Source organism: Ciconia boyciana, chromosome 7, assembly GCF_034638445.1.
Source record: "Ciconia boyciana chromosome 7, ASM3463844v1, whole genome shotgun sequence".
Taxonomy (NCBI): domain Eukaryota; kingdom Metazoa; phylum Chordata; class Aves; order Ciconiiformes; family Ciconiidae; genus Ciconia; species Ciconia boyciana.
This window is the reverse complement of record NC_132940.1, coordinates 40,414,400-40,439,346: the sequence shown is the minus strand read 5'-3', so window position 1 is coordinate 40,439,346 and position 24,947 is coordinate 40,414,400. Positions and strand designations below refer to the sequence as shown.

The 24,947-nt window shown below is 47.3% G+C and overlaps 2 protein-coding genes across 24 annotated transcripts in view; both read right to left on the bottom strand.

Moving 5' to 3' along the window:
• Nucleotides 1-1,753: 1,753 nt before the first annotated feature.
• Nucleotides 1,754-14,017, bottom strand: SNORC (secondary ossification center associated regulator of chondrocyte maturation). 5 transcript variants are annotated; one of them, XM_072869091.1, is made up of 4 exons: nucleotides 13,878-14,017; nucleotides 11,401-11,514; nucleotides 2,540-2,725; nucleotides 1,754-1,888 (listed from the first exon to the last, which is right to left on the bottom strand). In XM_072869091.1, the coding sequence occupies exons 2-4, from the start codon at nucleotides 11,492-11,494 to the stop codon at nucleotides 1,779-1,781; spliced, it is 390 nt and encodes a 129-aa protein (XP_072725192.1). In that variant the 5' UTR covers nucleotides 11,495-11,514; nucleotides 13,878-14,017; the 3' UTR covers nucleotides 1,754-1,778. The 5 variants fall into 5 exon arrangements, with proteins under 5 accessions (XP_072725192.1, XP_072725194.1, XP_072725191.1 ...); XM_072869093.1 differs by having other exon boundaries at nucleotides 2,540-2,722; XM_072869090.1 differs by having other exon boundaries at nucleotides 13,865-13,981.
• A 13-nt stretch (nucleotides 14,018-14,030) lies between these two features.
• The window catches only part of GIGYF2 (GRB10 interacting GYF protein 2), a 78,302-nt gene continuing 67,385 nt past the window's right edge, over nucleotides 14,031-24,947 (bottom strand). For 5 of the 19 annotated variants that reach the window (XM_072869067.1, XM_072869083.1, XM_072869075.1 and 2 more), the window contains 9 exons: nucleotides 23,702-23,860; nucleotides 22,249-22,485; nucleotides 21,533-21,655; nucleotides 20,714-20,917; nucleotides 20,381-20,586; nucleotides 19,920-20,074; nucleotides 18,503-18,672; nucleotides 17,970-18,117; nucleotides 14,032-15,787 (listed from right to left, as the gene is read on the bottom strand). In XM_072869067.1, the coding sequence (XP_072725168.1) occupies nucleotides 15,720-15,787; nucleotides 17,970-18,117; nucleotides 18,503-18,672; nucleotides 19,920-20,074; nucleotides 20,381-20,586; nucleotides 20,714-20,917; nucleotides 21,533-21,655; nucleotides 22,249-22,485; nucleotides 23,702-23,860 (1,470 nt within the window). In that variant the 3' untranslated portion in view covers nucleotides 14,032-15,719. Of the gene's footprint in view, nucleotides 15,788-17,969; nucleotides 18,118-18,502; nucleotides 18,673-19,919; nucleotides 20,075-20,376; nucleotides 20,587-20,713; nucleotides 20,918-21,532; nucleotides 21,656-22,248; nucleotides 22,486-23,701; nucleotides 23,861-24,947 lie in introns of those variants that run through there. The other 14 variants (XM_072869071.1, XM_072869069.1, XM_072869070.1 and 11 more) reach the window with 6 other exon arrangements.

The window sequence follows — 24,947 nt, the reverse complement described above, 5'->3', positions numbered from 1 at the left end:
ACGGAGCCACGCACCAGCCACGCGCACAGTGGAGGAGCACAGCCATGCCGATGGCAGCGTGGGGAGGAAGCAGGATGCCGGGGAGCTGCTGGAAGGGCAGCTCTGGAGCGCTGCACTGGCGCTGGTCTTTGGGCCACGTGGAGCCCAGGTTACACATGGGGTGTGCAGCATGAGGCCAGACCCAGCTGAGGGAGGGCTGGGGCTGTCTGTGCTGTCACCGCAGCCCTGGGACAGCCGGCCCAGAGTCAGCCCTGCACTGGGGGGCCTGCAGCCAGCCCCCAGGACCAAACTGGTGGGAGCCACAGAGTGAAGGGGTCCCCCCCTCAGGCCTATCTTAGTGCCATCATGTTCGCATGTGGCAACAGCCAGCAGGGCTGTGCCTGCCCTGGCCACCTGTAGCAGCTCTGGAGAGAGGGCCCCCAGGCAGCTGGCACCAGCCGGAGGCTCCCGGCCGCCTGCCAGCGCCCAGCCCAGAGCTGGGGGCCAGGAAGGGACCACACCCTCCCATCTGGTGGTTTGAACTCATTTAATGGGGAGACCCCCAAGTCAGATCCCCCCAACAGCACCCCACAGTCAGCTTTCTGACTACAACCAAACCTCCAGCTCAGGGTCCAGACCTCGCAGCAGCCAGGAATTCTCTATAGCAGAACCCAGAGAAGCTCCAACTCTAGAAGTCCTTAAAAGTACCTGAGAAATCAGCACATCCCAGATCCTCCAGCTTCGCAGCACAGCAGCCAGCCCAGCCCAGGCACTACAGCCCCACACGCCTGCCTGGGATGTTTCTCATAGCACAGAAATGCTCCCTTACCCATCAGAAACCGCTCTTTCACTAGTGAAGGGGCTGACCCACGTTCCCCCCGTGGCAGGACACTGGTTCTTCACTGCGTTGTTCTAGGGGGAAGAGGGGCCCAGGGCTGCCATGCACCGTCCCATGACCCACCGCCAAGCCCTGGGACTCACCCCAGACCCTCTTGCTCTGTTGTGACGTTTTAGGACTCCAAACCCTAGGCACAGGCTGTGCCATTTTCAGGCACCAAGTGGCATCCAGTGTTATTTCCTCAGACCCAGCCCTGCACGCCTCCGTTTCAGTGGTCTCAAGTGTTGTACAGGGCCAGGCCTGGGGCCCACAAGCATGGGCTGGAGCCCCCCAAGCCCCTGCCGGGCTGCCTCAGTGAACTGAGGGGAACTTCTCATTGTCTCGTTTTTCTGTGTGATGAAATATAGCTGAGCGAGCCAGCACCAAAGCAACATGCGTGCGTCTTCTTCCTCCCCCCACACTGACTGCTCGCCTCCTCCCCAGTCCCCTCCAGTGTGACTGGTGGGGGGCAACTGGCCCAAATGCTGGGGGTGAAAGTGGGACTGAACATGAATGTGGGGTGGGGTGAGACCAGGGAAGTATCGGGGTGGTTTATCACCAACAGAACAACCCTTCCCAAGGAAAGCTGTGCAAGGTGATGCCCAACACCGTTAACTGCCACCCAGGCAGACCAAGGGAGCTGCTGCCAGCTCAGAGCCACTCCCTGCTGCAGGTCCCTCCGGACTGCGGGGGTGACACCGCCTGCTGTGGCCAAGCCTGCCAGGTCTGTGTGCACCCAGGAGATCTGCACGCTCAGAGCAAAGAGCACTTTGCAGCTTTGCTGCCCGGCACAGAGGCTGGAGCACCCTTTGCTGCATCCATGGCAGCATTTCTCCCCAGGGAGCCCTGGGCAGATGGGGAGCAGGAGCAGTCGAGGGCAGGAGACAGGCTGGTTGTATTACAGAAAACACTTTTATTGAGCTCAGGAGGCAGAGAACTTTCTCAGCGTGATGACGACCAAGGCCACAAGCACAGACGTACCCAGGAGGGAGGCGATGACAATGGCACCGATAGCTCCGGGCCCCAGCGAGCCTGCAGGGACAGACAACAAGGTGGCGTGAGGGCAGCAGAGCCAGTGGGTCCCAGATGGGAAGGGCTATGGGGATCACCCCCCACACCCAGCACCAGCCTGCCCCAAGCTCCCTGCACTGGCCATGGTGGCCCTGATCCTGTGTCCCCACACAGCCGAGGTGTGGTCCTGTGCCCCAGTGGCATCGAGCCCTTGGGCAGGGGGCTGGAGCCAGCCACACGCCCCTTAGCCAGCTCCCGGTGACAAGGACAGCTGCCACAAAGCAGGTCTCTGGTGCTCAGCTTTCCTCTTACGCCTGGCATGGAGGGACTTGCTTGTTGCAGAACTGCATCACAACAGGCATTTGCTGTAGTTCAAGAGCCAGGGAAGGTGCTCACGCTCCCCGATTAAAGAGCTTCAGGCACGCTCTTGCCCTGGAGCCTACCTGGGCTCGAGGCGCTTCTTGCTGGTGCCTGCTGTGACTGGTCAGACCCGGGGCAGGAGGAACGGCCTCGGCAGCCCCTCGCCAGAGCAGCGCGGCTGGGGACAGGCTGACTCTGGTGGCTCAAACACCTCCTGGGAGGTGACAGGCCCACGAAGAGCGACTCCGCAGTGAGGACTTGCCTGGCCACTGTGGGAGCGACCTGCAAGCAGCCCGTCGCGCAGCCACGTACCGTCCCTGGCGTCCAGCCGGTGAAGGTGGGTGGTGTCCTCAGGCTCCAGCTCGGAGGTGTATGGGGGGAAGGCGGTGGCATCTGAGAGCCGGGCTGTGGTGGTGGCAGCATCCAAGGGGCCAGCTCCGGAGGGCAGCTCGGGGGGCTCGTTCCAGAGGGTGGGCACTGGGCCCTGCGGATACTCTGCTGGGAGACAAGCATCCACGGTCACTCGCGGGCATGGGCAGCCCCGGCCAGGCTGCTGGTGACAGCAGCAGCTAGGACAGCCACAGCTCAGCAGGGCCCAGGGCTCCAGCTGCCTGCCGAGTGCCCCGGGGCGGATGGAGGGCGACCCAAGGGCTGAGAAACCCTGTGGGGCAGAGCCCTTCTCAGAGGGCACCACCTCTGCAGAGCACCAACACCCAGAGCAGCTGAAGGCAATGCCCGTGCCCCAGGGTGAAACCACGCTGCCACAGCCTTTTGTGGCAACCTGGTGTACACACAGCACAGACGGGACAACAGGGAGCTCCCCACAACTGTGCGATGTCCGCTCACACACAAGCAGGCCCTGCGTGAACATCCACAGCCAGTTTGCTCGTGGATGTCTGTGGGACTGGGCCGGGAGGGGCTGTCACATTCCTGCAACAGGCAGAGGGCACCTGGCCACCCGCACTGGCCAAATTCACAGTATCTCAGGGCCTTTCTGTCCTGCACCACCAGCCTACGTGGTGTAGGGTGCTGGAGGCACTGTCACTGCACAGGACGCTGCTCCCCCCACATAGGAGCCCCAGAGCCTCGACTTCCCTCTGCCCCACCTCCACACCGTGCCAGGGAGATGAAAGCCAGGCCAGGCTCTGTTTGATGTTACCATTCACCTCCTGCTATTTCTTCCCCCTGTGGGGTCGGGGACCAAACCAGAGAGCCCTCCCTGTCTGTGTGTGGCTGAGCTGAGTGCTCCCCGTCAATGCCCGTCTTGTTCAGGTGGGCTGCGATGGGAGCAGGAGACATTCCACAGCTCCCTGCCGAAACCACTGGGAATGTCACACTGGGACGGGGAAAAAAAGGAGGTGGGGGGGAAACCTAACAGCATCCAGTGCCAGGGCCCACCTGAACTGACACGATGGTTATCTGGGCCGGGAAAAAGGGCGGCAGAGGAGCTGGAGCAAACAGCCTGGGCTCCCTCAGGCAAAGCACAGAGGTGTCCCCAGGCACCCCGGCTCTGGCACGGTGTCTCTCGGTGTACTGGGGTACTCGGGCAGCAGGCACTTTGTGGGAGAGCAGCGCTGAAGAATCGACACTAATGGGCTCCACCACACTTTGTTCTCCCATAGGAGCGTTGCATCAAAAGCAACAGGAGGGCCAACACCAAAACACCCACACCTTTGCTGCCTGTGCAAACCCACTGCTAGGGTTCACCACAGGGCTCACATCAAAGAGTGGCTCCAGGGACAGTGGGAGCTATTCGAGGCTGCCTGCAGACCCAGGAACACAACAGGTTCTAGACTAGTTTTGGAAGGTCCTTTCTATAGCCATAAAAGCTACAGGATTTTCCGCGAGACAGCTGCCAGGTTTAACTCTGGCCCAATGAACAACAACAGAGACAAATAAGTGCCCGCTTTGAGGCCTGTGCCAGTTCAGTCAGGCAGTGGCACCAGCACACTCTGGCTGGCTGACCCACCCTGGGGAGAAGCTGGGAGCACCAGCAAGCACCATGTCCTCACACGCTTGGTACATCTGTGGTCACAAGCATCAGAGGTGGCATCGAGGGTCCCCGGTATGAGCACACAAGAGGTTTGTGCTCCACAAGGGCTCCCCAGAAACACCCGAGCCCCTTGCCGGGCCCTTCCCAACCTGTTCTGCAAAACCAACCAGCAGAGCTAGAAACTTGCATCTCATCCGGAGGCTCTTCCAGAAAGAGCCATTCCCAGTGGGCCTCTCCTATAAATCCTGTGGTTTAGCTACCAGAGGACAGATCAGGAGGAAATACAGAATTTAGAGGGTAAATGTAGTTAAAACAACAGGGAAAGGAACCAAGCAGAGCTAAGGCTATTTAGTTAGCAATGGTGGCATTAGGAAGCTGTTGGTTTAGGCACAGACCAAACGTACGTAACGCTTTTGAAGCCCCGGTTCCAGGCTGCTTTGGCAGGTGGAGAAACTCCACACAGAAGAGCTATACTCCAGCTACAACCTTCCCGACTGTGTCAACACCCCCAGGGCCAGCACCAACACTGCAGCCGTTCCCACCTGGCAAGAGAACACCACGCTGGGAGGACATCGTTGTTGCATTTCCCAAGAATGTTTTTCTCTCCAAAGCCAAAAGAGCTGGGTGTACCCCTCGCATCTGACCGGGGGAAAGGCGTTAGCTCAGATGATCTATAACAGATGCAGGCACTGCCCAGGGAGGCTGTAGGACCTGGACAGGGTCTTCCCAGCTCCCTGTTCTCAAAGGGACAAGGAGGCAGCGCTACCCCCTTCCGACCACAGTGCAAAGGCTCTTTTTCTAACCAGACCCACAGGTCTCAAAGTCTCTCCTGTCCCCGGTGCATCTAATTCCTGAAAAATTTATTGCAGCTCTCCAAGCAGGGCACAGAGCTTATTTTTGATAGCCAAGTAAAGAGGAAAGGGTCTAATTTGTTTATGATCCCAGTGATTTTTAAGACCTGGATAGAGTCCTGGATGGCTTCTGGATACGTATTTTGTTAATTCCCCTTATCTGATTAAAACATGCTTTCGGTTCACCCTCACAGAAAGGGCAGAGTGTGCTAAACATGCGTTTTCTGTCCTAAGTTCTTGCAGTTTTACCTTAATGGCGCTTCAACCAAGGGAAACACGACTCCTTTCAGTCAGGTCTAGTGCCTCACTAACAGGAGTTGTCAGCTCAGAAGCAGCAGCAGTCGTGCACACGCATACAGTGAAATACTTGCATATGAACATCACCAAGAGCCAGGGCTTACTGCTGGGTCTCCTCTTCGGGTCCTGCACCTTGATGCTGCTAGAGCAGATGCCGAGAGCCCTGCAGCAGGCACACGGGGTGGGGGAACGCAAACCCAAATGCAAGCACCATCCCCAGAGAAAGCTCCCAGCAGGCAGGTCTCTCCAGAGCAAACTGCTGCAGCCTGGGAGAGTGTGTGTTTGCAACGAGCACTTTTCTTTCCAAGACTCGCCTTTGATTTTCCCTCCTAAACTAACAGCTTGTGTCCTCACATGCCTCCATTCCTGCCCGTTTGAGAAGCCCAACCACCCATCCAACTACCCACACACATCCAACGGGTTTCTTTAACAACTGGAGAAGTCACACCTGCTCCTCTCTGCAGTACCCTGACGGTCCCAGTGAGCGTCAGCCACACTGCCGCTGGCTGAGAGCAGCGGATCTCTCACGGAGCAGCATTAAATGCCACATTCCCATTTCAGTCCTCTGGTAAAGGCAAGAAAGGCGAGGGGGAAGGACAGAGCTTGTGTTAGGTGCCCAAAACCAACACACACACACAATTAATAAGGTCTCACATGTCTCCAAGTGAGACATGAGGGCCTTTTCCGGTCGCCTGTTGGATACACTCTGGCTGGACAGGCTCCAAGTACAGGCACGGGACCTGATTCAGCAGGTTAAGTTCTCTGCTCTGCTGCCGACGCTTTGTGGGACCTCTGCAAGTTCCTCTCCCTCCTGGGCTTAGTTTCTCTGTGCATGAGCAAGAGACCAGGACTCTAAATACGATCTACAAGAAAAGCAGCACCAGAGCAGCCAGGCCTGCCCACCTGGATGGTTACTGTCATCCTGACTGAACAAGGAGGACGCGGTCTGTGTGCCCGAACGAATGCCTCCGAGTGACAGCTCCAGACCCAGCGGCAGCCTTTGACAGGGAAAGGGCAAGTTACACAGGACCTCCACAGCCTTGGGGCAGGGCACAGCATTTTTTACTTGTGCAAAAAACCCAAACGCATTGCGATCTCAAGTGAGGGGGTGCAATCGAGGGCTGGAAACCAAATATCAAAGGCAAGGTAGCGCATGGTTTTCCTGTTCACCCAAGAACTTTGTAGAAATAAGGAACTACCAAGAAACACACTCAAAACGCATCATCCATCACAAGACCAGAAGCTTAACATCTGGGTGAGAGCGCCATGCATTAGCTGTGCTGATCCTAAAGCTGATCCTAAGGCATCAGTCTTAGGATCGGTCCTGTCTCTAGGAAAACCCACCTGGTGCACTTGCATGGTTTGTTTGCCCTGGAACAACTCAGCAGGGGCAGCAGGTGGGCACACGGAGCAGCACATGTGGGTAACCCCACCACTGCCAAGGCTTCGTGCCTCAGTGCTGGGTGCTCTAAAGGGAGAGAAAGCTTGACCCCATGGCACAAACGAGCTCCCCCCCAGCATTAACCCTGTCTCAGCACTGGAGCACAGACTGAGGGCAACTGCTGCTCCACAGACTACCAGTGAAATCCACTTGGTAAAAACACAGCTTGGCAGCACTTAAGAGAAAGACATGGAATAATCTTAGTTATTGGGGTTTTACAGGGCAAATATGGAACCTGGAAAAAATAGACTAAAAATATTTCAGTGTTTTGGAACAGGCCAGGTGGAGGATGGCACCTCTTCCTTCCCATATGTTGACACTACGAATTGCCTTATTTCAGGGAAATAGCTATACTGCACTGCATTTTCTCCCTCTCTCCAGCACAGGTTAATTACAGCTGAGGCCAGGAAAAGGGAAGAAAATATCAGCGTTACTACACTATAAAGAAATACACCATGCATTTTCTGAATGATGCAGGGACCACCAGGACTTTAGCAAGATCTAGAAGGGATGATGCCAAAGGCAGCTTGACAAAACCACTGTTTCCACGCTCAGTGAGAAGGAGGTGGGGTGGGCTGCCAGCACAGTGACACAGTAGCCCATACCCCAGATAGTCAGTGGCTGAAAGACTGGAAAGGTCCCCACAAGTGATAGCCCTTGAGGAAGCCAATCAAATCTCAATGATCCTTCAACATACACCCAAACAACCAGAACCTCCCCACAAGCAGACTCTGCAAGACCTCAAGGCAGGCAGATGTGGCCACCTAACATCTTCATCCCATTTGACCAATACTCTTCCTCACACAAGCTGGTTTCAGCATCTCATGATCCTCACAGCCTGTCAACAGGAGATGACAATGAGACTTTCCTCCTCCATTAGGTGACAAATTTATGCTTACAGTGACAGAAATGAGTGCCTCAATAGGACACAGACGCTCAGTGGTCCTGGGAAAGAGGCAAGGGCACCCACTGTAACCTGAGCATTGCACACCGTTTCTTCAGTCACAACAGTTCACAGGACAACTTAATGGCATCCAGCTCCGCTGCTCACATCCTTTTCAAACCCTGGGGGCTTTTATGCCTTTTATTCCACAAGGTGTTGTGTCTTCACATTACATCCATTACAAGGAGGGGGGAAGGTTAAGGTTACACGCTGCTTTCTGGAGCACACTCTCTATCTCCAACCCAGTAACCTTAGTCAGGAGCTGATACTACTGCCAGTAATTTATAAGGAGTGTTGGTGAAGAGCAGGTTGAGTAATGGTCTACAAAGACCTGCTATAAGTCTGGACAGACCTGTTGGAACACTGCATCTTTTTAAGAAACTTGCCTGACAAAACCTATTTACTACTTCTCACATTCTAGTACTTGAACTTTAAAAACTTCCTAATATCTTTTATTCGCCTATTGTTGAGAAAGAAGACACACAAGTTGCTACAGAAAGATGTCCTTGGACAAGGTCTTCTCCTGTATGTTTTCCTTCAGCACAACATCTCCTGTTCTGCTGCTTTTTCTCCCCTACATGCATTCTGATGTGCTGCTGCAGTAGAAGGTATTCCCACATTAGTTCAAAACAAGGAAATTCATGAGCCCACATCAGCGTTTAGATGCCAAATATATACAGGATTCAGAAGCCAAGGCCTTGCAAAGGCTTTTTACTAACTTCCACTTCACTTGGAGCTCTGAATCCATTACAAGAACTGAAACTGGTTTTGCCAATAGGAAAAAAAAAAAAATCAACTCTTCACAATCCTCCTGTGTTCTAGGCTTAAGTGCCACTTGGGTTTGGAGAAAGTGGAAGTGGAAAGGATTTGGGTGTGCAGAAAGTCCTTGACCTGGCTCTGTTTCCTGTTGCACCAAGATGACGTGGACAAAAAGGGTTAAAGACTTGGTTGTTTCTCCATTTCTGACAAATGGGATATTGGAAAGAGCTCAGTACCTCGGAGGAGAAATTCAAACTTTCTCCAGCCACAGAGCCCTGATGACACCATCCAGGAAACCAGACTGGCTGGGCAAGAAGCCAGATCAAGGTACAAGATCCACCAGCACCCCAAAAGTGCTCTGACTGCTACACCCAGGTGGGAACCTCAACTGCCAGCGAGATCCTTCACGTCTCGCTGAACTCCTGAGCACTTACCTGAGGGTTCTGGTACTGGGTAGCTCTGAATCACCGCTGAGATAAAACTAAATCCAACGAGGAAGGGAAGACTCATTCTGGACCTCAGGTCTGCATGGCCAGCATCCCCTGCAGCCCTGCCTGAGGCAGACTCTGCTTCTGCTCACCGTGGAGGGCTTTGCTATGGAAAGTACGAGGTGCTGAGATCGGAGGGCAGCGGCTGGGTGAACTCTGAGGCCAACAACGGGCTGTCCAGCCCCAGGTAGCCACAGCAGGCACAGGGCCAGGGCAGGGATGAAAAGAGGCCTTCATAGGGAGTACAAAGGGCAGCCTGTGATGTGCGAGCACCGGGAGCTCGAGTGTGGAGCAGCGCGGAGCGTTGCGGTTCTGATGAATGTTAAATAAACTTGTTTACAGAAAGGCAGGGCTGCATGTGTATGCACGGAGACCAGAGGGCTGTCTCTGTGCCCTTCCCTTCTTTGTCTGCACGAGGCAGGAAATTTCCTTTTCTAATGGGGTGAAAAGCAGAAAAAATTCCACTGTGCACTAAAAGCCCCTGTATTAGGGATAAGTAGCTCTCCACTCCTAATGCAGCAGAAAATCATTCTGCTTCTGGGATGGCTTACCATAAGAGGCTGGTTCCCCGATGCCTGGCTTTGAGGTAGCAGAGAAGAACAAACTTAAGAGGGCTCGAGCCTCTAAAATGTGACTGAGAGAAAGCACGGAGTCTCTCCTACGCCCCCGGATCCGAATATTGCATTCATCAGTACAAAGTTCTTCAAGCGCTACTGGCCTTGCCGCACGAGCGCGACTCACCCCATAAAGGAATCAAGTGAACTTGGGGTATTTCACAGGAGCAAAGTGACACAGGGAGGCAGCAACAGTTCGGTACAAACCATTGCTGCAAAGCCAAGTCGAGAGCAAGTACACAAGAAAGCTGGCAAGGCAGGAGACAGAGCAAATATGCACCGAACATTGGAAACTTAAAATAGCGTAAAAGAAATCCTAACTCGGAGAGGAAGCAGATCAAAGTTTCAGTGGAAATGAATCAATTTCTGCAGAGTGAAACAGGCTGTAACAGTTAAGAAAAGACTGTGGAAAAGTTTGGGGAAGAGCACTGCCACTGTTTCTGGGAGCATGAGCAAGCTACAAACAGAAACTGTGCACTGTACAAAAATCAAAGCTCAGGGTTTGAGAAGGAAAACATCCATTTTCTAGTGCCCATTTCTTAGTTACTTTAAAGGTTTCCCAGCAAGGTGTCCTACAAAAGGAGGATCTGTGGAAATACCAGCTACAGTAATTCTGTTATTGTGCCTGCAGATGTTCCACCTAGGTGCAGTGATAGACTCCCCTACCCATATGAAAGCTCCTTTAAAAATAAAATAATCTCATCTGCTAGAAGGCTGGCCAGGATCTCCCTGCTAGGCAAGATGCTCAGAACAAACTGGGAGGGAACTGCAATCCAGCCTTGCTCCAGGTCTTGGAAGGCAGGACAAGAATTTGGGAAAACAAGCGCTGCGCTCTTGCCTGTTATCTTGGCCTGAGCCATGCCTTCAACAGCCTCGCCTGCGCTTAAAGAAAGAGGCTTTGAGGGAAGCAGTTCTCCATAGCAGTTTTCACCTGTACACTCAGAGCCCATCTATGGAGTTGGTCTGGAAGCCAGTTTTCCCTCATTTGTAAAACCCATCCCAGACCAGGCAGCCTTTGAGGCTGACTGTGCCCTCGGTTCCCCTCAGCCCACATAGCTGTGCTGAAAAGCAGGAGCAGATATCTGAAATTACTAGCCACCTCCTTAAAAAAAAATAGCGCCTCATGGAATAGGTGCCCCACGCTAACCTTTCCCATCACCTCGCTGAACTTGTCGCAGCCGCGTACCTTCCCAGCGCTGCCATCTGCCTCGGTATACCCAGCTCTAGACAGAAACTCAAAGAGCTTAGATGCACACCTCAGCTTTTGACCAAGCTAAACGTTTTCATAGACACTTTCGTATTTCTACTTACAGCAGCTGTGGTGAAGTGCTCTGCTGTAGCAGAAAGCATAGAAGGAACTAGAAATTGGCACACATGCTTTAGCCAGAGGAAAATGTTTCTTTTCATGATTGTAACTTCTCGTTACCATTAAAAGCTGACAGATAACCTGTCCCATCAGCTGCTGAGAGCACCCCATCTACTGTTGGCTGACCTGTCTACTGATCTACTGTCACTAACACTCACAGAGGCACTACTGCCATTTGCTTAGGAGAAACGACAAAGGATTTTCTCCATTTGCCCCAGCAGAAACATGGTCTCAGGATGCAGAGTATATTCTTACTCACCACCAGCCACCGATGCCAAAGCTAGTTTCCATTAATCAATTATAATTCAATAAATACTTATGGACATTTTTGGGGGAGGGAGAGGAGGTACGCAAGGAGAGAGGCAGGTTAGCAAAAGACATCCCATGCTTTTGGGCTTTAAATGCAAACAAAGCTCCTTACCTGTCAGCACAGCAGGGACCAGGATGCCACACAGCGTTAGCAGGACCAGACGAAGGACTCTGTGGTAGGGCATGGCTTCCCTCAGGAAGAGCATCGGCAGGAATTCTTAAAACTCTTCAAAATACGAAACAACTTGGAAGTTTCACTGGTATAATACAAACTTTGTCCAGTCAGGTCAAAAAAAAAGTTTCCTTCACAACAGCAAGTGGACAGAGAGAGTGCAAAGCCCAGCAGAGACTCGCTCTCTCCGACTTCTAGAGCACACCTCCTCCTGAAGGCAGCTCCACCCTCTACAAGTTGTGCCTAAAACCCCGTAGGCAGCCAAGCCGTTAGGCATCCGTCACCCTGCCAGGTCGGTGCACACACGAGCACTTGTTGGCGAGCCCTTCCCAGAGGACGCGGGGATGCTCCTGGAATGCCTTCCCTCCGGCCGGCCATCCCACGGCACGGGAAATAACACAGGAGCCATTGGGGCAGCTAACCCCGAAACCAAGCAGACTGCTCGAGGGCTTTGCTCTCTCCTCAGTGTGCAGGGCAGCGGTGGTCTTTCCAGGGTGGGCACAGCGAAAGAACAAGGGCCTCAATCTTTTGAGGCTAAAACACTCTGAAACAGAGCCAGAGCAGCTCCGTGGCACCCTTGTTCTCTGGGTGTAACACTTAGAGGCGGACTAGGAGCCGTGTGTGGTCTCCGCTGGCAGAACTGCCTGTTAAAATCTGGTAAGTCTTCCAGGAGTCACCTTTGTCAGGCAAGGCCAGCATCCTCCTCAGATCTGAACTGCACAGACACTACCTCCTCCTGCAACCCTCCGCCACTCTGTCCCTCCCCTCCAAGTGGGCTCATGAAAAGTCCACAGCAGAGAAAACTGAGGTTTGTTTCAAATCACATTTGCACCGATAGAGACTTGGGAAAGGATGAAGTGTATAAAAAGGGGAACACTCCAGCTTATTGTCAGAGGACAGAAGAATTCCGTTAGGATTTTTTAACGTTGATATGAGGATGAAATACTTCACCATTTCTGTTCAGAAAAAGATGTAATAAAGTACATAAACGCCCCCAATGTCAGTTCTTTGTGCTCAGAAAATATGACAAGTAGTTTTGTCTTAATTTCAGATTCAGATTTTTCTGCTAAGGGATCTCTTTGCTTTTTGGTGTTCTCTGACAGGCAGCCAGATACAGTTCAGGTGTCCTTTTAAATGATTCTGCTTGCTGCAGTTCTTTGCAAAAGTGCCTGGCTGCAAGGGGAAGCAGGAAAAACAAAGAGGACTGAGCAGTGTCCCTGCAGCGAATGAGAAGTTAGGAAGTAACCTGGTGAAATGTGCTCAAAAAGAAACCTCAGACATCTCTAGCATCAAATTCAACATCACCTGTCAAACTTGGATCAAAGCCCCATTAGCTCTCCAGGTTCACATTCTGCCTGAAAAGGAGCTGGAAGTGCATAAATATATATCCACCAGCAGACACAAAGCTGTAGCTCCTATTTTTCCCATCCCTACTGATGGAAGCGACCTCCGCTACAGAAACAGGCCCTGTTTGGCACAGAAGGTGACAGGGCAGTCACCTGAGCATACAGTCTGAACATGCCAGCATCTTGCCTTTGTACTAAATACAGAAACCAGAATATTAAAATATTAAGAGCAAGATCTTCCCCACTGGTCCATTATCTACAAATTCTCAGAAGCCGAGCAAGGTCCTTGGGGTTTGACAAATTATTGCACATTTTCCCTGCTTGCATTTCTGCATTTTCATTTAGCAATCGGCAAATTGTTCCTTTCCTGCTCCCCAGCTGAGCTGGAAATCAACAGGCTTTTGCTTATTTGTTACACAGTATAGAGTAGTCCAAAATTAGCTTGTAGAAATTAGGTCATACCATTAAAAAAAATAGAAAGTACCAGACACCTTATACACTAAAAAAAAAAAGATAGATATTAAAACAAAGTCAAGTTACCAGCCTAAACATGTACTGTTCTCTCCCAGACATCAGCTAAACATAATGCAAAGCTACTGTAGAAGTTAGTTCTTTACTGACTTCATATTCTTTGTGATCATGTGAATGGCAGGACATTTATCATCAACTTTTACTGGGATTTTCCACACAAAAAACAAGCAGCAAGCGGGGGGGGGGGGGGGAACGACAAGATTTTTTTTTTTTTTTTCTAAAAAGGGAAGCCTACAAGGTGTCCATGTGGACTTTACATTGAGGGGGGGAAATAACACCTCTCATTTAGGGAAGGGAATTGGAGTGGGTGGGGTGGTTACCAACTGGCAAAAAAAGGCTCCACGGGAGAGTGTCTGTAGTGACAGAAAACCAGCCGTGGCTTGATCTCTCCTGCATAACCACGAGCATGAATGGACATGTTTCTCGGGGGGGGGGGGGGGGAATTAAAGCTTTCTTGTGAGAATTTTCCAATCTCAACTTACTGGTGTTTATTTGAACTCTAAAATTATCAAGTAGAAAAAACCCACCGGTATTCCTCACCAGGGAAGAAATAAAGCAGCAGTTGTTGTTCCACATCCTGTGTATTTGCTTGTTGTTTCTTGATGAAAACTGATGATAGTCAAGTCTGGGGTCAGTTTTAGCACCAGGAATTATCTCAAAACTCAGCTTCGACAAAAGCAAGCAGGAAGTTTTCTCTCAGATATAATACAACCAGGTTTTATTTAAGTTCTCTCTTTCCCCCCCCACACTGGCAAAAGTTCAGAGGGAGTTTAAAGTTTTGTAAACATTTTAACTACCCCTCTTCCCCCTTTTATGAATTTACAAAGCAAAGGAGACAGGGAGACCAGATTTGCAACAGTTCCAAGTCTCTCCATGCTATTGGATCCAAAAACTATATACAAGTCTGCAGCAGTCTCTGTATAGTTACTGTACATGTTTGGGGGCAGGGGGAAGAGAGAGGAGGAGGAGAGGAAGGTGACCCCAAAAAATGAATAAACCAAACGAAATAAAATCCAAAGCCAAACTGCTCTTGAGCAACTCGAACTGTTTTCTTTAGGCAGTGATGACAGAAAGACAGACACCTTTATACAACTCCACCAAAACTGTAGCGTATCTCCCTTGGCAGGTTATAACCCTCTGGGAATGGGAGATGGGACCAGGGGGTTGAAACTAAGTGCATTTGGCAGTTTTTATTTTCTTTCTTTTGTGGTGTGTGCACATGGGTGGGTGGAGAAGGGAAGGTGGTGTTAATCTTTCGGTGAGAGAGGAAGGTTATGATTCCATAAATACTTAAACATTATGGATCCCAGTGAAGATGTGTGAAGTAGTTTAAGGTGTAGAAGACAAGCAGGGCCATCATTGCACATAGCTTCGCCCTCCACAGTCTCTCTTCATGACAAAAGGGCATCTCTACCTAAGCACTGCTTGAAATGACAACTAGCTAAGACTGCTAGGCTGTATATCTGAAAGCCAGTGTTCACTCCCACCAAAGACTAAAGATCCACACAGTACAGATCCTACTGTCTCTTAAACGAGACAAATTTGCAGGAACAGAGCTCAAAATAAACTGGTCCTAACCCTCCGAAGGTAGCATTTCAGGGATAAATTCAACCTGAAAGAAGAGATGCCACCCCCTTTTTTTCCCCAGAGTAGAAGTCCCCACTCGTCCAGGAAGGCTGGAGTATGCCGAAAGGGAACTCCACCAGCTTCAGCATCACCACCTAATGAAGACAGACTCGAGCTTTCCCTCCAAAAATAATGTGCTGAGAAGGGCTGGCAGGGGGTGTGCAACTTCAAACCAACCCAAGCTAAACTGTGCCCGCCACCGCCCCTCTCCTGCTGTTGCCAGTTCTAAGGTTAGCTTATGAATGCAACTCCTGGCTTGGGAGAGCACCTCTTGCCCTGATGGAGCGCGGAAGTCAGTATCGGTGTGGCATTTTGGTTTTGACCAACATCTGTTAACCACAAACTCTCTCTCTCTCTCCATGACTGCATGTGTTGGATGTGGTAAGAGTAACCAGGAGAGGGAAGCAATGGTTTGCAGAATCCCAATTGAATTTTTTCCAGGTATGTCAGCAGAAGAAGAAATCACAGCACAGTGAAAGCTTACTGCCCAAATCAGCCTTGTTGTGAACAAATCCTATCTCCCACCCTCCCAGGACTCTGAACAAAGTCCCCTTGACTCTAGGCTGACAGTAGGAACAACGCCTGTGCAGTCCTGGGCAGAAAGGGTTTGCTGGGGCTAGAGGAAGCAGCCTGAGATGATTGATTCTGTGATTCACTGTGAGGCGAAGAAGAAGAACGCATGGTGGAGAGTACTGTGTCCGAAACGGAGAATCCATGGTTAACAGATGCAGGAAAAGCCAGTTGATTTGCACATGCTCAGTAGTCTTCCAAAGTCTCTATTTCTCCCATATTAAGCCGCTCTGATGAGGCATTCACTGAAAACCCTGTAAACCAAAAAGGACTTGCATTAAAAATCTGGATGTGGTATACTGTATTTGATGCAATACATCTGTTACATGCAGTAGCAAGCGTAAGATAAAGTGAATAATACACATCACATAAAAACTCGGTGAAATTCAGTAAGGCTAGAGATACAATTACCCAAACTGTTTGGTTTTTTCCTTAATAAATCAAAGATAATAAATTGTATATTTAAGTAAGTATCACTTGGTCTTGTAAAAGAGATCAGCAAAAGACTGGTTTCAACTTTCATTTAAAAGACATCATCTGCAGAGCTAGTACGAGGCACATCTAGGCACAGTGGCAATGTGGCTCAGCAACATCTTGGAGCACATTTGAGTCAACTGGTACTTTGAAGTGCCTGTCAACACTGTACTTACATGGTCCAAGAGGCAGAAATACACATTTTGTGAACCCAGAATCCAAGCATGGAATCATGCTCAACACTCCGGGGGGGGTGGGGGTGGGGGGTGGGTAAGCAATTCTACCCCTTACTTTAAAGTCTAAATACATGTACCTATGAGACATAGTGGCAATTCCATGTATTTTCATGCTTTTTTACAATCTTCTATCTCAGAAGTACAACATGAAAATGTGCAAAGTTACATAGGGCTATGCAGATGGCTCAAGATGCACCTAAACTTCCACCCAACCTTGTAACTCTCAGTGCTGAGGACACGATGCACATGAGAAGAGTGTGAGAAAAAGCAAAAACATTTTCTACAAAGAAAAAATCCAATATATCACATGCAACTTTCCTACTGAAATCCCATTTTTATGGTTGTACCAACCCCATATGGAGTATGAGAAAAAGGAAAGTTTTCCTGTGTAAGGCTACTAAACCCAAACCTGACATTTCATTGTCTTGAGACTGCTATGTAGGCATGCTCTGTGCTAGAAAACAAATCGCTTTTCACAGCTATTACCTTCAACAGATAAAAAATGCTCTGTTCAGCAGGTTTCAGAAAATTGTTCTGGCTCCCTCTCGTGGCAGTATGTTACCTAAAAGGTTTTGGAATTATTTGGTAATGGAGTGTACTGATTTTTAAGAAGCTGCATGTTCTAGTTCTCTTACAGCTGCAACTTCTTAATTGTATTTAGTGATTTCTTCTTCACATTATATGAGCAGGTTTTTAAATTATTCAACTGAAGACCCAGATCAGACTCACTGGATTGGCATCTAGGCATGGCACAAGTCAGGATTCCACTGAAGAGTTCAGTATACTTCAATGCAGAAATCATTGATTTAATTGAAGAGTATTGATTTTTTTGAGAACAAAAAGGGAAGATAAAAAAAAGGCAGGGCTCTGTCAGAGCCTTAAAAAAGCAATGACTTCCAGGGGGTTAATACCAGGCTGCTTTAAACAAGTATGAGCTAAGTAGCACCAACACAACAAATACTGGCCCACTGTGGTGCCCTAGTTTCTTTTTTATCACACATAGCACAAATGTGGGCACATTTATTCTACAAGAATACTACAGCGACGCATTGCATCCCACAATGCTCACTACTCATGTACTTACACGATGCCCTTGGATCTTAAAGGCCACTTCAAAGAAACCTTTCCATCAATGCTATAGGGGCTGGTTAACTACCATCCTCACATACAAGTTAAGATAGGGGGAAAAAAAAAAGGGACTACTAATGATGTCATCATCTCCACTGCCTCCAACTGAAAACTTGTGACCACTTTTCAACTTTTTTTCATAAGATCTTTGCCACCTTTTCTGACTGGGGTGGTTAGCTCATGTAAAAAGGTGGAAAGGAATAAAGACAAGCCTCAAGAAGCTGTTCCTCATGAAGAAACAGAAAACATGCTTTTCTTAAAAGAATGAATTAGCATTAATTCATTAAAATAGGTGTAGGTCAACTCAAAAGAGGAAAGGCAGTGTAAGTGACATGCCTGAGCTACTTAAAGGTTTCCAGGTAATAACCAAGGTATTGAAGAGGCCTTTTCATGAGCGAAAGTTCGACAAAAGTTTTCCATGAAACTGATACAGAAATTTTTAAATCATTAAATAATAATACTGAAACAAATTCTAAAGATGCTTCAACTACCACCTTTTCTGCTCAGATTCAATATTCCCATTTAAGGTTAACAAGAATTCTACACTCCACAAGGCTTTTCCCAAATTAAACATTAATTTCTAAAAATTAAAACTGACCTAGCAAGCTGGGATCTGCGCGAACCATCTTCTGTTTCTTCTTTTTCTTTCCACTCTGCACAGCCTCAAAATTGGATTGCTGGTTGTTGCTCTGATTGGTCTGAAAGACCGAATGTAGCGAACTGTGGTTCATCCCCCACACTGAATCCTAGAAAACAGAGCAAGTACAAGATTATGAAGTGCAATTAAGTTTGGGTTGTTTATACTGAAAACATTCAGAGGGCCCAAAGCACATTCTACATCACATGTGGCAGCACTAGCCACTGATGCATCCATCCAGCACATCTACCTCATCTTTCTAAAGCATATCCTGGATCAGCATGCTAAGACACTTGATCTACAGTTGGCCTCAATTGTTAGTTATAAAGGAAACTTGATTCTGCAGTAAATATCTGAAATCTGCTTTATTCTCTGCATTTCACATGACCTGTAAAATCCTCCTCATCCTCCTATCAATCCAGCAGAAATGCAGACTCTTCAGACTCAAATATAGTCTCCATACACTCCTAAGGAACGTAGCAAGTAAGATTTACCTGTTGCTGCTGCTGTTGCCGCTGCTGACTGGCTTTCTGTTTGGCACGGCGCTCCAGAAACTGCTTAGCAAACTCCTTGGCCTCAGGAGTATCTCCAAGATAGGCTCTGATGTAATCATGGACCTCATAGGGAGACTCCACTTCCTTCAGGAAAGAAACAAACGTGGGAACTGCAAGAAGAAGGCAGACTATGAGGGAATGCATGTTGATGTGTGAACACATGCATGCAATAAACACAAACTTTGGATTTCTGTTGCAAATATTTGCTAATCTAGTAGCCATGGCAAACAGCTTGCCCTTTTAAGTTCCCACAGTAAAGCCCTACGATGCAATGCTTCATCTATTCTACAGTCAAGGCAAGGATACAAAAAACAGCTAATATGATGAGAAGGAAAAATACACTCACAATCCTAAGGGTATGTTAGCCCATCACCTTTAGCCACTGCCAGCTTTAAAGCTCAAATTTAATGCCAGACCCAAATGGAAAATAATCGCCCTCAGAGCTGTCATCAGTACAGTCTCTTTTTGGCTGAAGCACAACAGATCACACTCCACAGTGGCTGACCTGACCTGCACGGACCCAAAGTTCAACAGCTAGCTCACTTGCAAGCCTTCTTTACCATCTTTTTTTCTTTAGAATACTTTCGTTGCATTGATTTTTTTAACATGGAGAAAGGCAAACCAAACCACAAGCCAGGAAGACATCAGGACAACAGGCTGCCACATGTGGCACAAAGTACCCTTGGAAGCATGGAAGCTCACTGTGGATGCTTGACCCACGATGGCATTGCAGAGCCATGGCCTCTCCTCAGACACCAGATGCAGCTAGTTAGTATATCACAGATGGGGACAACAAGTTACTTCTAGTATCTCTTCTCTAAAAGGAGGGAAGCTGTGGCACTGCAGTGGTGTGAGGTGTAATCCTAGCTCTTGGGGCAGCGCTGGTTCCTCACTCAGGTTCAAGGGTCCCACAGAACCACAGCTTTGCAGCGTGCAGATGCTGGAGCACAAGGATTTGCACAGGTCCGTGCTGGAAGCAGTAGGAAGCCTGCAGTGTTTTGCTACAAGAAGGTATCGGTTTGTGATCTTGGCCTGGGAGTTCCTCTATGTGCCCTCCAGCAGAATTAGTAAAAATAACCAGTTTCACACCAAAAAATGCTTTGCACAGGATCAGCAGAGTCTGGGTGGCAGACTTTAAAATTGTTTCCAATCCCCACTGATTTGCTACAGTTAGCCCAACAAAAACCATGGAAAAGATGATGCAGACAGTTCTTTGGACCACTATTTAATGATGCCATTTTGCTGACTGCATTAAAAACATTACTTTGATATCATTACTTTCCCTCAGAACTACCTGGTCAGGAAACGGGATATTGTTTCTCACAGTGGATCATTTACATTCCTCCCCACCTCTTACCATCTAAGTTGTTGGCTGTGTTGAGTGCATGAAGCATCTGTTCACACCACTGAGTGAATCCATCCTGGGCTTTATTAACCCCCTGGAACAATTTCAACAGCTTCTCCTCTTCTTCCACCTTCTTGTTTTGTCTACTTGTAATACCTACAGATTTACTGAGATAAAGAAAACACATATAATAAATTATAAATTACCAGGCTTATCAACAGTATAGTATACAGTACAGTGTTACAAGACTCACTAGTTTACAAGATGCAAACACCGTTTAAGAACCAACTAATTTTCCAAGTAGATGACAAAATAAATTGTGAATGGTCACCTATTAGCTATTTTTGTTGTCAAAACAGATCCTGAGTGACACAGAAATAAAAAAGGAAAACACATGAAGATTTTATAACTGCTAAGTGATCATCTCAGGAGTGGTAGCCTTTCTTTGCAAAAGCTCCTTCCCCAATTCCTACCTGAGGCTGGCATTGCTTTTGTTTTTATTGGTCGAGTTACGAGGTCCCACTTCCTTCACTGCATCATCCCAGAAACCCATGTTTGAGTTTTTGGTATCAGCATTACTCCAGATGCTACTGACTAGGTCAGATGCCCACTGGTTGCTGGGATTAGTGTTTAGGGAGCCCCACACTGAATTCCCAATGCTGGTGTGCAGGTTAGAGTGCTGTTGAAACATAACAAAGAGATCCTGGTTATTAGCACCAGACCTGGCAGAATAGTAATGAACAGATATGGAGAACTGTCATGTACTATTTCCCTCTACATACTGATTAGATGAATACCATACGTACTGTAGTATTTCTGACTCTGTTCGGTTGCTGGTGCTGCTGTTGCTGCTGTTTCTGCATCTGCCTTGCCTCTTCCTGCTGTATCTCCAGCAGGGACTTGGTGGTGCCTGATGGTTTGGTGACATTACCCCAGCCTGACAATTTTTGCTGCTGTTGCTGCTGCTGTTGCTGGAGGGCCTTCATTAGTTCACGCTGCTGACGCCTTTGCTGTTGCATGCAAGACAAAAGCGCTAGTCCGTACTTTCAGAAGATCATTACTATTCAAAAGTCTAGCTGGGAAACTGGTTTTAAACTGATTTCACTCTCTTCTGGAGGAGTCTGGCTGACCTATTATTTTTTGAGCTATTACAGTTCCTCCAAAAAAGGAGACACTAAGTAACTAGTAAATACAAATTGCTCATTAGCGCAGGACAGAGTAAATTTGGCTAATCATGATTACAGCCAGCTAAGCATTTGGAGTCTTGGAAGAATACTTTCTCTCCTACCACTGCTTGCCCCCTTGCCCCTTAAAATGCCCTAGTCCTGTGCATATCTGCAAATAAATTACAGTATAGATGTGAAATAATTTTGTATTTTTTTGTGAACATATTGTACTCCTAGGGTTAAAAGAAAGGGTAATTTCCCCTCCTCTCAGATATTTATATTAAGAAGCTATGAAAACCTTCAAACAAGTACTTATTGAACCTATGCCTGAAAGACAGGATTTTACCTGAGTCAAGAAAACATTCCTCATCCTCACTATTCCTTCTAATCACTTAATTGACAGTTATGCAGTCACACAGTTGAGCTCACTAACAAGTTACTCTCCATTAGTGTATTCACCTCTTCTCGAAGCTGCCGTTCTCGTTCTTCTTCTAACTTTTGGATTTCTGCCAGTGACAGTGTGGTCTGGGATTGGCAAGCTCCTGAATTTGATTGCTGACCCCATGTTGAAGATGAAGGGAGCTGGGCGAAAAAACCACATCATTAGGAATTACAAAACATTTTAGAGAATACTGCTGAAGTATAATCATGAAAAATCAGTATAAGCCCACAGCACAGGGGAAAAGGAAGACCACCTTGAAACTTTAACAAAATATTGGAAAGTATAAAATGGTATAATTAAGTATTAAAAAAAGCACACAAAGTATAAACTGTATGTTTCTTTGAATTGCCCTCTGATGTATCATAGTCAAAGACGCAGTGTATCAAGAATAAGGTAACATATAACTGCCTGAAAAATAGCAATCAATTTTGATTTCAAAAACTTTAGAAACTGCAAGCTTTAGAAACTTTCCACTGGCCCTTGCTCACTCCAGCAGAATAAACATCTAACTCATCTGTGAATCCCTTTCCAGTACGTTTCTATCGACTAAACCTTTTTCTTTTGTGTTTTGCAACTTACCTTCCTCTTATTTCTCCCATCACTTTCAAAGTCCACTATTTACCTTCTTCCCTCTCTGCTCTGTTCAAGCTAGTCTAGACCACCCTGAATCCAGCTGTGGTTTTACTTACTACACTGAACTGAAGGAGGAAGTTAAACTGTAGAAACACATTACCTTCATTTGTGCAAGTTGCTGCTGTTGCTGCTGTTGTTGCAGCCGTCGTAAAGCCTCCTGCTGCTGCTGCCTCTGTCTCATTATTTCTTTCTGGCGCTGGAGTTCCAGCTCCTTGCGCTTTCGCTCTTCTTCTTCAAGCCGCTGTCTGGCTGCCTCTTCTTCCATGCGTAGCCGACCTTCTTCAAGTCGCCGTTGAGCCTCCTCTTCTTCACGTGCCCACTTGGCAGCCTCCTCTTCCTTCCCACGACATAAAGAAGAGTAAAGTCTAAGTAGACTTAGAAAACCTAAATTACTTCTAGTCTGTGGTATTGAGATCCTGACAGAACAGAGACTGACCTTTATATCTGTAATCTGTGCTGTTTAGGTTGTTCATTTACCTTTATATTTCTCAGACAAGAAAGCCCAATAATATAGTCTATATCCCCTCAAACTGTAAGTTTCCCATTGCTCCACCAAGGGACTTGGAAGAGAATAACATCTCCCTAGTTCAGACTAGCTAATTTCACACCACTTCCCTTCTAGGAGTTATGCACCTTTCAAGTCTGAGCTTCTATCTGCTTATATTACTTACAGTCAAGCGCTGCTATACTTTCAATGGAATAAAACTTGAAAGGAATAAAGGGAGAAGAGGTGTTGACATGAAAGAAGAAAACAGATGACACAGATGGTGATGTTTACTGTTATTACTGAACACTAGAGTTGCAAAGGAAAAAGATGCTTCTGCTAACAAAGGAGATGACTCTGTGGTGGGACAGAAGTGGTGATGAATGTCTTATAGGGAGGGCCCTGAAAAAAATTTTTAAATAACTGGCAATTCTGAAATGGACCTGGAAGTTCATGTGAAGCCAATCGTGTTTCAAGATTAATTTGATTTAGGGACTGTGACAGTATCAATTAGGGGGCTGGAAGCTCAAGGTCCCCAATATGGACTTCTAAAGCTGACCCCAAGGGAAAAAAAACTATTAACAGCAATACAAGAAAAGGGAAGAAAAAAAGCTGAAATTTTGACAGTGGGTATAGTCTTGGCATAGTACAGAAAGACTGGCAAACCTGATCATCTCAGATGACGTTAAAGATAACAATTCTATAGTAAAGGCTTAGAGAGTGACAATTCAAAACAAATTATTATTCTGGTACTGTACTTTGCCTTTCTTTTGAAGAAAGGATTAGAAATACCATGCTGCAAAGCCATACTTAAGACTCAAACATGAAGGAAAACACTCATTCAACAAATCTCTTTTCAAAAGGGCAGATCAGATTCTGATTATTTCGTCTGAAATCAGGATACAGGTAAAAAAAAGCTATTATTCATTCACTTGATACTGTCTACAAGCTTTGCCTTCCTCCACACCAAAACTGATGGTGTCTCAGGCACGGATGCAAGTTTCAAAGCTTGTTTGTTCTGGCAGCCTCCATAATTAAATATAATAGGTCCCTTTTGCCATTTTTTCACCTGTTTACGAATTAACTCCTCTCGCTGCCGTCTTTCCTCCTCTTCTCTTCTTCTCTCTTCCAATCTTCTAAGTGCTTCCTCCTGTTGTTGCCGCTCCTCTTCCTCCCGCTGCCGCCTTAGTGCAATTTCCTGCTCTCGTTGTCGCCTCAGGGCTTCCTCCTGGAGTTGGGAAGAAAATGTCAATCTATAAATGCCATTGTATTGATGAACCTCAGCAGAACACAGACTACAACATGGTCTGGCCAGATAAATGGCCTCGAGAAAAGCTCCTTAGCTCCAAGCTAAGCGCTACCAAAACAACTATATTAAACACCACAGACCCATATGTTAACAAGTTTTTTGATGCAATGTGCATCTCATACATATATGAATTATTTTAATAAAAAAGAAACACATAAAATCATTGCCTATCTTTGGTTTAAAAAGAATGGTGTTGAGAATGAAAACAAAGGGTGAGACTCCTCTTTGCAATATGTACTAACTGTACGTGAATGTATATATATTTTAATGTGTGGGTATCAATAATTCCTTTTTTTTGGGGTGTCAGCTATAAGTTGGAAGCTTTTCCTACTTATAGGAGTTTCTAAACACTGACTACTCAAGTGCACTACAAAACTCAAAGCACATATCCAGACATCAGAAATAAGCTTAAGAAACTCAGTGCGCTTAAGGACACTAAGTCCCAGAGATGTGGAATTTCATGAAAGGACTTTGACTGGGCTATTCCTATACTATTTAAATATCATGGGTGACGAAGGGCTTAAGGGCTTTAATTTTGGGCTATCCCTAAATTATTTAAATATCTTCCAATAAATTGTGTTTTGCCTTCCAAGTAGCAAAATTATTAACTCAAAAATAAACATCAGCACCCCTTCCTACTGCTCTGAAGAGCAATATGAACAGAAACTTTTCCATTCTGCTACTTGCTATTTGGAGGAATAGGGCACAAACAGCCTTCTGCTGGCCTCCTGTATATTGTTAAACAGGAGTGCATCTGTACAACTTTTCCCCTAGTTCTGACTTTCCCTTGCATAAAATAGCCTTGCTTTTTACTGCCTTTTCTGATCTCTGAAGTCCAGCAACTGTGTTAAGGCCACCCTGCTTTTCATCCCTCCTATTCTTCTTTACACTTTCTGACTTACCCTATCAGCTCAACCCAAAGATCCTACTTTTTGGACAAGAACTTTTTAAAGCTTTCATAAATATGTTTTCCTTTTGAACAATCAGTACTGTGCAATCATACTGT